We start from the raw sequence: 12,996 nt of genomic DNA, 5'->3' as shown, positions 1-12,996 counted from the left end.
TTCCATTTAAAATTTAGATCGAAATGTGTTGGTGGTACCTGGTAGTTTGTTTCAGGATTATTAATATATGTCTCAATAAAAATGTCTAAATAAGGTCTCATGCACACGGCCGTTGTTTTTGTCCGCATCCGAGCCGCCGTTTTGGCGGGCTCGGATGCGGACCCATTCACTTCAATGGGGCCGCAAAAGATGCGGACAACACTCCGTGTGCTGTCCGCATCAGTTGCTCCGTTCCGTGGCCCTGCTAAAAAAAAAATATAACATGTCCTATTCTTGTCCGCACTTTGCGGACAAGAATAGGCATTTATATTAAAGGCTGTCCGTGCCGTTCCGCAAATTGCGGAACGCGCACGGACGCCATCCGTGTTATGCGGATCCGCGGTTTGCGGACTGCAAAACAAACCACGGTCCTGTGCATGAGGCCTTAAATGGAGTTGATTTTATCCTTGGGCTGAATTGATACTACGTTTACTTTGGATTTATCACGTCTCTTGGAGCGGTATTCGTCCACTGGAATCACCAAGTCTGGCCAGCTGATTTTTGCATTTCCTATATCCTTCCCCCATCCCTTGTAGATTGTAAGCCCTCATGAGCAGGTTCCTCTCTCCCTCTGTACCAGTTTGTAACTTGTTCATGCTTAATTGTACTTGTTAAGCTTTAATTATGCGCACCCCTTTTCATATGTACAACGCCATGCAATAAATGGCGCTATAATAATAAATAATAATGCAATATCATTTACTCTCCATAGAAGTCAATGTAGCCTGTTCCCGACCGTACAACTATATATGAGCACAGTGGGATCCATAGCTTCTGGGTCCCTGCCGTTTTAAACATAATATATAATAGGAAAGGACAAGATTAACAACCCATATCCCTCCATGGGTTCTCCAGTCTTACTAATCGAGGATCGTCCTAAGAAGGGGTATCGCTGCCTCAGGTTCCATGTGAAAAGTTACCCACTGGCCTGCTGCAGTTATCCCTGTCCACAGGATAGGTGATAATTGTAGGTTTGCAGGAGCCCTGCTACTGGGTCTTCCACTGATCACTAGGACCGGAGTTCTGAGCAATCTGTCCCTCCACACTGGGGAGTGTTGTACAGTCAGTCCCATAGACATTGAATGGAGTTGTGTATGTGTGACCTGATCCATAAAAATTCCCCTCACTGCAGTTGTGCAGTAAGTAAGATTGGGGCACTCAGGACCCCATCATTTTTACTTTTTAATTAAATAAAGGCACATTAGTAGGGGGAACTGTCAAGCAGTTGCTGGAATTGATGGCTTTGGGTCATATGCATGGCGCACAAATGTCCTTGAATGGCTGAGCTACGAGAAGGGGGGTGGAATAATTTATATCCCTTCTCTCTCTGCTTTTGCACCCCACCTGAAAACCCTACCAGCTTGGACTAAGTCCTTTTACTCTATCCAAGGTGCTACCTTTGGAAAGCAGAAAAAAAAATCTTGCGTCTATAAACGCAAACCATAAGTAAAGGGATTTTTTTTTTTTTTAACCTTATGGGAGTTTCAATGACAATGTTATCATTTTGAATGGTATGATTTCTAAATATTAAAAGCAAATTAGGTTTTTTGAAATATTAACTTGTTTTTGTCTTACATGAAGTCTTTTCTATTTTAAATTAACAGTTTCGTCACAAGACTGATAATCAAGTGAATAATCGTCAGTCGCAAGTTCTTCTCGGTGACAGGTAAGCAAGCAGTAATGCTTCTCAAGTTCCCCTGATGTGTAGACATTTTTATACATTTTTGGGATCTTTAGTTGAAAAGGTTTATCAACAGAATCACAATGTGCACAGCTACCTTGTGGCTTGTCAGTCCAACCAATAAATTGTCAAGAGTTATCAGGACGGTGAATAAATGGAGTATTTATCCTAGTAATAAAGGGGATTTATTGTAATATTGTGATCAGGCCTCATTCACACCACCATGCCGATATATCCGTCTGCAAACAAATACACAAAATACCGATACCTTCTGTTTGCATTTCGTATTTTTCTATTTCCAGTCAATAGAAAGGGCTATTCTTGTCCGCAAAACAGACCAGAATAGGCCATGTACTATAAATTGCTGAACCGAAAAAGGGATCAAAATCAGTGCAAAAATCACTGGCCTAATAGAAATGAATGGGCTAGTGTGCTATGTGCAAAAAATGGATGACACACAGATGGAAAATATGGTCATGTGCATGAGTCTTAAAAAAAAATTCTACAATGTGCAGCTATAGGTCTTTGACTATTTTTCATTGATATTATTGCAAACCTAAATAAATTCTTTAAGAGCTTTTTGTTTCTATTAAAGGGTTTCTATCACTTCGTATGCCATAATTAGCTCTCAGACACTAGCGATCCGCTAGTGTCTGCTCTGGCCAACCATCCTAATATAAGAGCTTTTTGGGCAGCCGTTTTGCTAAAAAAATAACTTTTATAAATATGCTAATGAGCCTCTAGGTGCTATGTGGGCGTCATTAGCACCTAGAGGCTCCGTCTACCTTCATACACAGCCACCGCCCAGCGCGTCCCTCCAGCCCGCCCATCTCCTGATGAATGCGATCCTCCGTGTGACGCAACGGACGAATTCTCGCGCATGCGCCGTGCGCGGCTGTATTCGGCGCATGCGCAGAGAATGTCTGACCACTTCCCTGCTCAGACATCTCCACTGCGCCTGTTCCTTGGAGCACTATGACGTCATCGGCGCAGGCGCAGTGGAGATATCTGAGCAGGGAAGCGGTCAGACATTCTCTGCGCATGCGCCGAATACAGCCGCGCACGGCGCATGCGCTAGAATTCGTCCGTTGCGTCACACGGAGGATCGCATTCATCAGGAGATGGGCGGGCTGGAGGGACGCGCTGGGCGGTGGCTGTGTATGAAGGTAGACGGAGCCTCTAGGTGCTAATGACGCCCACATAGCACCTAGAGGCTCATTAGCATATTTATAAAAGTTATTTTTTTTAGCAAAACGGCTGCCCAAAAAGCTCTTATATTAGGATGGTTGGCCAGAGCAGACACTAGCGGATCGCTAGTGTCTGAGAGCTAATTATGGCATACGAAGTGATAGAAACCCTTTAAATAGCATGGTTTGTTTTTTTTACTTGGAGAATAATAAATAGTAACTCAAAATACTACACCCGGCACACCTGCCGATCAGCTGTATGAGGAGACGTCTCTTGTCTCTCTTCCTGCTCTCTGCCATAGACAGCAGAAGTGGACAGGAAAAGAGAAGGGATCTGGCACGTCTGCACTACTTCTCCTCATACAGCTGACACCCCCACTGATCTGATATTGATGACCTATCCTGAGGTTAGGTCATCAATTGCAAAAAATGGACAACCCCTTTAGGCTACTTTCACACTTGAGTTCGGGGTTCCGCTTGTAGGCTCTCACAAGCGGCCCCGAACGAATCCGTACAGCCCCAATGCATTCTGAGTGGATGCGGATCCGCTCAGAATGCATCAGTCTGGCACCGTTTGGCCTCCGTTCCGCTCAGCAGGCGGACACCCGAACGCAGCTTGCAGCGTTCGGGTGTCCGCCTGGCCGTGCGGAGCCAAACGGATCCGTCCAGACTTACAATGTAAGTCAATGGGGCGGATCCGTTTGAAGTTGACACAATATGGTGCAATTTCGAACGGATCCGTCCCCCATTGACTTTCAATGCAAAGTCTGGACGGATCCGTCTGACTAACTTTTACACTTAGATTTTTTTCTGAAATATAATGCAGACGGATCCGTTCTGAACGGATCCCATCGTTTGCGTTATAGGAGCGGATCCGTCTGTGCAGACACCAGACGGATCTGCTCTGAACGCAAGTGTGAAAGTAGCCTTAACTGTTAGCCTCTGTAGTAAGGGAACAGACTTGGGCAGAAATTCTTTGCAAGTTTACTAATGTGTTTGTACCTAGAGTCTGTGCAAATCTAGTGTTTCTCCAAATTTTTTACTTCCTTTAGAAGGGTTGGTGCTTAGTAGGAAAGAGTGTGAGCTAAAACGGAACGTTAAAGGGGTTCTCTGAGAATTATGGACAATGCCCGCCAGCATCCTGTCCTAAAATTTGAGCAGAACTGGTTGCCTCCCCATGCAGGAAGGTGGTTGCCTCTACTAGCAGGAAGGTGGGGTGAGGGTACGGGGCCTCGCTACACACTACACTGCTCTACAATAGATGATAATGATGTGATCCTACCTATGATATGCCATCATGGCTTAGCAGCCTGACAGGAAAACTCACCAATATGTAGTATATCCAAAAGCGATGTGTGTACTGAGGCCTATCCCCACTCCCCCGCAGGGCAGCTATGTAAATGTAAACCAGACCAATCCGTTATGCTGCCCATTGACTTCTATTATGACGGAATGCATAACGAAATGCCGCTTAAAGGCTTCCGTGGTGCATTCCATCATAGAATGCCATTATATTCTGTGATAACGGAATCCATAATGTAATTGCACAAAGACCCGAAAGGCGAACCTGAATTTGAAAAACACAAGTTCGCTCATCCCTAGTAGTCAGTGTCAATGCTTTTGCCCATAATAAACTGCTGATGGCTCTAGTTATGGACTGTAGAGAGCAGTATAAACTTGCATTTTGTGGAGCTTTTCTCATCAGGAGAACTGTGAATATGACTTTCTGCTCTTGCAAGTGCCCAGGAGGTGGAGCTTCAATGTGAAGTGCTCTCTTCACTGAGCAGCCCATCCCCTCTGCTCTGAGAACTGCTGCAGCATCCACCCAAGAGACCACTGCAGCTGTTCTTAGATCTGGCAGGCTGTTCTGGCAAGGAACTTCCTGCCAGATCTCTCTGCATTCCGGCATTGCTAGAAGCTACTACATTGCCATCCAGCCCTATTCACTATAATGGAGACCAAAGGAGATCTGGCTGCAACCCGGCTAGGGATGAGCGAATCGACTTCGGATGAAACATCCAAAGTCGATTCGGATGAAACTTTGTTCTACTACTGTACAGAGCAGGAGCTGCTTACAGTATTAGAATGTATTGGCTCCGATGAGCTTTGCGTAATAGCTTCATAAATAAATTTGTACTGTAAAAAAAACATTTCCCCAACTCTGGTTCGGTTCCAAGTGGTGAACCGAACCCGAGTTTTTTTTTTTTTTGTTTTTTTACAGTACAAATTAATTTATGAAGTTATTACGCGAAGTTTCGCAAGAATTCGCGAAGCAATAACTTTGGCTCATCGGAGCCAATACATTCTAATACTGGACCGAGCTACTGCTCTGTACAGTAGTAGAACAGAATCTGCTTTGGATGTTTCATCTGAACAGGGCTCCAGATGGCGACCAAAATGGTCGCCAATGCGACTTAGGAATGCAAAATGGCAACAAGACTTTGTAGTCTTGTTGCCATTTGCGCCTAGACCCTCCGCTGCTCTGCCGAAAGGTCTTGCATCCAGCAGACACAAAGCAATCCAATAACAGGGCTTTATGTCTCCTCACACTAGCAGATGAAACTGATTCCATAGCTGGTTTACGCAATTCTGTCACAGGGCCTGGTGCACTTTGTCTGTGTGCTAAATAAAAAGAAAGGAATGCACTGTTGCCAGCACGACCAATCATCGTAATGTAGTGCAGGGTTTCAAATCGTGACAATGAATGGTGTCGCATCGCAACCCTACAGTTGTGAGAATTATTGGGGCTGTCATGACAATGTGCAGGTCCCAAAATTACCCCTCTCACTAGTGGCAATGCTGCATTGTTACACTGTAATCTCTGGCCATGTGATGTTTGTAACAGCCAATGGCCCCTTGCAGACTAGCGTTCCTCCCGCAGCGAGTCTGCAACGTAGCTCCCGGCCTGATCTCCCAGCGCTGCCGGGGGTCACATAGCATTATATTGATTTATGATTCTATGTAACCCTTACAGTTCTGGAATGTATTGGATAACACTGACATACTGCTGTCCGTGTTATCCAATACATTCCAGAACTGTAAGGGTTACATAGCATCATAAATCAATATAATTCTATGTGATTCCCGTCAGCGCTGGGAGGTCAGGCCGGGTGCTGTGTTGCGGACTCGCTGCGGGAGTAAAGCTCGTCTGCAAGGGGCCTAAGTCACCATGTAGCCCCAGGCTTATCTAACCTGTGGTTATGTAATAAATGGCCATTTGGGACAACCACTTTACACCCCTCTTTTTCTTTTTTTTATTGCACTTAGTCCATCCTTTTTGTATGCACAGTACAACTGATGTGCAGGTGAGGTCCAATGCGCTCCTCATTAAAATATGGCTGTTACCTGCCAGGCTTCAGATGGAGTCTCGACAGCACAGCAGGGTTAGGGCATGCAGCATCGCAATTAGGGAACGAAGTTTTATGCAAATCGATTTGCTCATCCCTAGTAGCAATAACGACTGTACAAGCGTCATGAACGCCTGTACAGGCAGTTTTTCTCCCTAAAAAATGTCTAATGCGTATGAATATGCACAATAATTTAACTGCCATTCATGGAACAGGGGAGCACGCGCCACTGCCGACTGCTCATGAAGTGCCAGGGACAGCATGGTGGGAACGGAGCCTCTGCCGAGTAAAGACCATGTGCCCAGGTGATGTCACACCAGAAGTGCCAGCGTGCCCTGCAGGCTTCTATATGCTGCTGGGAGCTCAATGTGGAGGTTTATGAATGGAAAAACTAATAGCCAAGAGGCTAAAGAAAATCCTGTTTCTAACCCTTGTTACAACAAAAATTTGGCGACTAAAAAATTTCATTTGGCTCCTAAATTTTTCATATTACGAGCCAATGGCTCCTTGATGTTTTTGTTTTGTCGGGAGCACTGCTGAAGTTGATCAGTAAACCCGGCAATTATGCAGAGAATCGGCTGGATGAAAACTGCTGCACACATTTTTGCCGGGTTGTGGCCAGATCTCCGCCAGTCCCCATTATAGTGAATGGGGTCGGCGGGTATCATGAACAGCCTGCCGGAAATGTCTGACACAGGTGTTGTGGAGAAGCTCAATGCAAAGAGCACTTCACAGTGAAGCCCACCCTGGGCACTTGCAGGAGTGGATAAAACTTCATATTCTAACTACCCCGATGAGAAAAGCTTTACAAAATGTATGTTTGCTGCTGCCCCAACCTCTACCTAGTGCTTAAACAGTTTAGCATGACCAAAACTGCGGACAGACTCCCTTTAAGGACATTCTTTCTGCGTCTGCCGGGCCCATAGCGTGCCAGGGCAATGGTCGGCATATGTGCCAGGAGTTTTTCCAGAAGCAATGTGTATATACTTTAATAGTCACAGAGCATACATTTACTTTGGATCATTTTGTGTTTAAATAGTAGTTGAATTAATCAGATTAATAGTATGATAAATAGTTTTTTTTGCCGTTTCCAAAATGTGCTTCAGCTTACTCTGTTCTTTTTATTCTCTTTCATTCCATGGAGGTTCAGGGTGTTTTTGCAGAAAGATAACTAAAAGAAACCCCCTCTCCCAGCTTTCTTTCATTTGAATGTGGTCTACAAGTACAAAATGTCACCTGTTCTCAGTAATTGAAGTGCACTGTGTGTACGTTATATTTATCTAAACCAGTGGTTCTCCACCTTTCTAAAGCCGTGACCCCTTAATACAGTTCCTCATGTTGTGGTGACCCCCAACCATTACATTTTTTTCCTTGCTACGTCATAACTAATTTTGCTACTGTTATGAATTGTAATGTAAATATCTGATATGCAGGATGTATTTTTATTGCTACAAATTGAACATAATTAAAGCAGAGTAATTAATCACAAAGACATCCACAGATCCCCCCCCCCCCTAAACAGTGCCATCCACAGATCCCCCTAAACAGTGCCATCCACAGATCCCCCTCCCCTAAACAGTGCCATCCACAGACCCCCCTCCCCTAAATAGTGCCATCCACAGATCCCCCCCCTAAACAGTGCCATCCACAGATCCCCCCTAAACAGTGCCATCCACAGATCCCCCCCTAAACAGTGCCGTCCACAGATCCCCCCCTAAACAGTGCCATCCACAGATCCCCCCCTAAACAGTGCCATCCACAGATCCCCCCTAAACAGTGCCATCCACAGATCCCCCCTAAACAGTGCCATCCACAGATCCCCCGTCCCCTAAACAGTGCCATCCACAGATCCCCCGTCCCCTAAACAGTGCCATGATGGCACTGTTTAGGGGAGGGGGGATCTGTGGATGGCACTGTTTAGGGGGGGATCTGTGGATGGCACTGTTTAGGGGGGAGATCTGTGGATGGCACTGTTTAGGGGAGGGGGGATCTGTGGATGGCACTGTTTAGGGGAGGGGGGATCTGTGGATGGCACTGTAGGCGGATCTGTGGATGGCACTGCCATCCACAGATCCCCCTACAGTGCCATCCACAGATCTCCCTCCCTGACGCTCACAGCAGTATATTTATAAACTAATCAGTAACTACTTTAACTTTAATCATTGCTCATTGCTGAGCTCTTTACTTTGATTATAATTTATTTGGATATGGGATATCTTACTTTGTCTTAGCTCCGGTAACAGCAGGCAGTGCGGGGGGCGGCGCTCACTCACTGACGTCATGCGCCTGCGCCGCCTAGTGGGAGGAGCAGGCGCGTGAAGTCAGTGAGTGAGCGCCGCCCCCCGCACTGCCTGCTATTACCGGAGCTAAGACAAAGTAAAATATCCCATATCCAAATAAATTATAATCCAAGTAAAGAGCTCAGCAATGAGCAATGATTAAAGTTAAAGTAGTTACTGATTAGTTTATAAATATACTGCTGTGAGCGGCGTGGCCCTGTATATTCTAACCCCCAGGCAAGCGTCCCTGTCGCCATGGGAACGCCTGGGGGTTAGAATATACCATCGGATTTGATTTTTTACGATCTCACTGAGCTCGTAAAACTCAGATCAGATGGTATATTCTAACCCCCAGGCAAGCGTCCCCGTCACCATGGGAACGCCTGGGGGTTAGAATATACCATTGGATCTTCTGAGTTACTCAGCCGCAAAACAAGCACCGGCTCTGCTTGGCCCCGGACCAGCTCGGGGCCTCAAGCAATTGCTTGTTTTGCCTGTCTGTTAGCGACGGGCCTGGACCCACAATAGGAAGCCTCAGGCGACCCCCCGGAAAGGGCCGATCGACCCCCAAAGGGGTCGCGACCCCTAGGTTGAGAACCGCTGATCTAAACCAACATGATCTGTCTCTAGCTGTTTGTGTTTGAAAGAAGCTGTTCTCGGACTGTGAGCAGTTTTGTGCTGGCACATAATTATATAAATCAGTATTGAGAAACACATTTAAGAGTGTCAAGAAGCTGTTATCACTCACAGGCTAGCAGTGCGTGGTTCCAGTTTGGAATCCTTTCCGAATCCCATTCCTTATATTCCCATGAAGGTTGTACTAACAACCACTGTGATTACGGTAATTCAATTCATAGAACATATTTTTCTATCAAGGGAAACGGAGTCAGAACCATCTTCTGATATGTCATGCGTATATCTGAGGAGAACTACTGTGCAGTATAGAGCATTGAAACCCTTAGACGCGGCTCAGATATTTCTATTGCTGGAAAATTGTAAACCATTTACTGAGGAATTGATCCTATTAGGAGCAGTTTAGATAGTACTTTATTTTTTGAGAGAGCACAGGAGGTGTCTGAGTTTGTTGTTGGCCATTGCAACTGTGCTTTCCATCTAGTCAGTATAGAAGCAGTAAATGGCTGCATTCTGCTAATGATGCCAGCAAATTAGCTGCAGAAAATTTGCAATACCTTACAGGTTTCTTGAATAGAACAGCTTTTTGCATCTGCTATGTACTGTGATACATAGAAGCTGTAGAAGTCAAACACTACAAGATTTATAAGGAAAATCCATACCAAAATGTTTTTGGCTCAAAATTCATCTAAATCAATAATTAACCCCTTAAGGACCGGGCTCATTTTCACCTTCAGGACCAGGCCATTTTTTGCAAATCTGACCAGTGTCACTTTATGTGGTGATAACTTTAAAACGCTTTGACTTATCCAGGCCATTCTGAGATTGTTTTTTCGTCACATATTGTACTTCATGACACTGGTAAAATGGAGTAAAAAAAATTCATTTTAATTTATAAAAAAAATACCAAATTTGCAAATTTCAAAGTTTCAATTTCTCTATTTCTATAATACATATTAATACCTACAAAAATAGTTATTACTTTACATTTCCCATATGTCTTCTTCATGTTAGGATCATTTTGGGAATGACATTTTATTTTTGGGGGACGTTAAAAGGCTTAGAAGTTTAGAAGTAAATCTTGAAATTTCTCAGAAACTTTCATAAACCAACTTTTTAAGGACCAGTTCAGGTCTGAAGTCACTTTGTGAAGCTTACATGATAGAAACCACCCAAAAATGACCCCATTCTAGAATCTACACCCCTCAAGGTATTCAAAACAGATTTTACAAACGTTGTTAACCCTTTAGGTGTTCCACAAGAATTAATGGAAAATAGAGATACAATTTCAAAATTTCACTTTTATGGCAGATTTTCCATTTTAATATTTTTTTTTCCAGTTACAAAGCAAGGGTTAACAGCCAAACAAAACTCATTATTTATGGCCCTGATTCTGTAGTTTATAGAAACACCCCATATGTGGTCGTAAACTGCTGTATGGACACACGGCAGGGCGCAGAAGGAAAGGAATGCCATACGGTTTTTGGAAGGCAGATTTTGCTAGACTGTTTTTTTGGACACCATGTCCCATTTGAAGCCCCCCTGATGCACCCCTAGAGTAGAAACTCCAAAAAAGTTACCCCATTTTAGAAACTACGGGATAGGGTGGAAGTTTTGTTGGTACTAGTTTAGGGTACATATGATTTTTGGTTGCTCTATATTACACTTTTTTTGAGGCAAGATAACAAGAAATAGCTTTTTTGGCACTGTTTTTTTTTTTTGTTATTTACAACATTCATCTGACAGGTTAGATCATGTGGTATTTTTATAGAGCAGGTTGTCACGGACGCGGCGATACCTAATATGTATGCAATTTTTTTATTTATGTAAGTTTTACACAATGATTTCATTTTTGAAACAAAAAGAAATCATGTTTTAGTGTCTCCATAGTCTGAGAGCCATAGTTTTTTCAGTTTTTTGGCGATTATCTTAGGTAGGGTCTCATTTTTTGTGGGATGAGATGACGGTTTGATTGGCACTATTTTGGGGTGCATATTACTTTTTGATCGCTTGCTATTACACTTTTTGCGACGTAAGATGAAAAAAAATTGCTTTTTTTACCTGAGGGGTTAGGTTCACCTGAGGGGTTAGGTCATGTGATATTTTTATAGAGCCGGTCGATACGGATGTGGCGATACCTAATATGTATACTTTTTATTTTTTTTATTTATGTAAGTTTTACACAACGATTTCATTTTTGAAACCAAAAAAATCATGTTTTAGTGTTTCCATAGTCTAAGAGCCATAGTTTTTTCAGTTTTTGGGCGATTTATCTTGGGTAGGGTATGATTTTTGCGGGATAAGATGACGGTTTGATTGGCACTATTTTGGGGTGCATATGACTTTTTGATCGCTTGCTATTACACTTTTTGTGATTTAAGGTGACAAAAAATAGTTTATTTAGCACAGTTTTTATTTTTTACGGTGTTCATCTGAGGGGTTAGGTCATGTGATATTATTATATAGCTGGTCGATACGGACGCGGTGATACCTAATATGTAGTATACTTTTTTTTTTTATTTATCTAAGTTTTACACAATAATATCATAAAAAAAATAAATATCATGTTATAGTGTCTCCATAGTTTTTTAATTTTTTGGGCCATTGTTTCATGTAGGGGCTAATTTTTTGCGGGATGAGGTGGCGGTTTGATTGGTACTATTTTGGCGTACATTTTAATTTCCTCATAGTTTTTTTTTTTTTTATGGCGTTCACCGTGCGGGGAAAGTAACATGACCGTTTTATAGATCCGGTCGTTATGGACGCTGTGATACCTAATATGTGTAGTGTATTTTTTATTTTTATTTTTTTTATTCAGTGATAAATGTGTTTTTTTTTTTTTTTATCTTTTACTTTTTTCACTTGTTTTTAAAAAAAATTTGACCCAGACCCACTTGGTTCTTGAAGATCCAGTGGGTCTGATGTCTGTATAATACAGTACAGTACACTATATAGTGTATTGTACTGTATTTTACTTACACTTTGTCTGAACAGATCTATGGCTTTCAGGGCTCCAGATGGCGACCAAAATGGTCGCCAATGCGACTTAGAATTTACAAATGGCGACAAGACTTTTTTACAAATGGCGACTAGACCCGCCGCCGCAGCTCTGCAGTTGAATACAGCGGCGGGGCACAGGAGCTGATAGTTCTCCGCCCCGCTGCTGATGTTCTTCTCAGCAGCGCCGTGGAGAAGGAGTCTCTCCCTCCCCCCTGTGCTGCTGCCGCCGCTAAAATAAGAAGGGAGGAGGAGGGGCTGTCGCCACTGCGCCACCATTGAAGATAACTGACCTGTTACTACAAATACAGGAGGCGGGTGCCGGAATCAAATAGCCGGCACGCGACCTCTATGACAGGGAGCTGCGATCAGCGGCAGTTAACTCTTCAGGTACCGCACCTGAGGGGTTAACTGCCGCTGATCGCAGCTCCCTGTCATAGAGGTCGGGTGCCCGCTATTTGATACCGGCACCCGCCTCCTGTATTTGTATTAACAGGCCCGTTATCTTCATTGGTGGCGCAGTGCAACCCCCCCCCCAACACCCCAGTATAATAAACATTGGTGGCGCAGTGGGCAGTGCCAATGAGGGTTAAAAAAAATAATAATAAAAAAATTAACTCTGCTCCTCCAATTGATCGCGTAGCGTTCTTTCTTCAGGACCTGTGGTGACGTCACTGAGCTCATCCCATGGTCCATTACCATGGTGATGGATCATGTGATGTACCATGTGATGAGCACAGTGATGTCACCACAGGTCCTTTGACAGGCACTGCGCCACCAATGTTTATTATACTGGGGTGTATATAATGTTTATTATATTGACCTTCTACTAA

At 43.7% G+C, this 12,996-nt stretch overlaps 1 protein-coding gene across 1 annotated transcript in view; it reads left to right on the top strand.

Annotated features, from left to right (window-relative positions):
* Window positions 1-12,996, top strand: part of ATP8B4 (ATPase phospholipid transporting 8B4 (putative)) — a 515,241-nt gene that overhangs the window by 140,097 nt on the left and 362,148 nt on the right. Inside the window, exon 6 of the mRNA XM_040414025.1 lies at window positions 1,644-1,705. Coding sequence (XP_040269959.1) covers window positions 1,644-1,705 — 62 coding nt within the window. The remainder of the gene's footprint in view (window positions 1-1,643; window positions 1,706-12,996) is intronic.

The sequence above is a fragment of the Bufo bufo genome, chromosome 1 (genome assembly GCF_905171765.1).
Source record: "Bufo bufo chromosome 1, aBufBuf1.1, whole genome shotgun sequence".
NCBI classification, from domain to species: Eukaryota; Metazoa; Chordata; class Amphibia; order Anura; family Bufonidae; genus Bufo; species Bufo bufo.
Note: the sequence above shows the minus strand (reverse complement) of the source record. Positions and strands in the feature narration are given on the sequence as shown.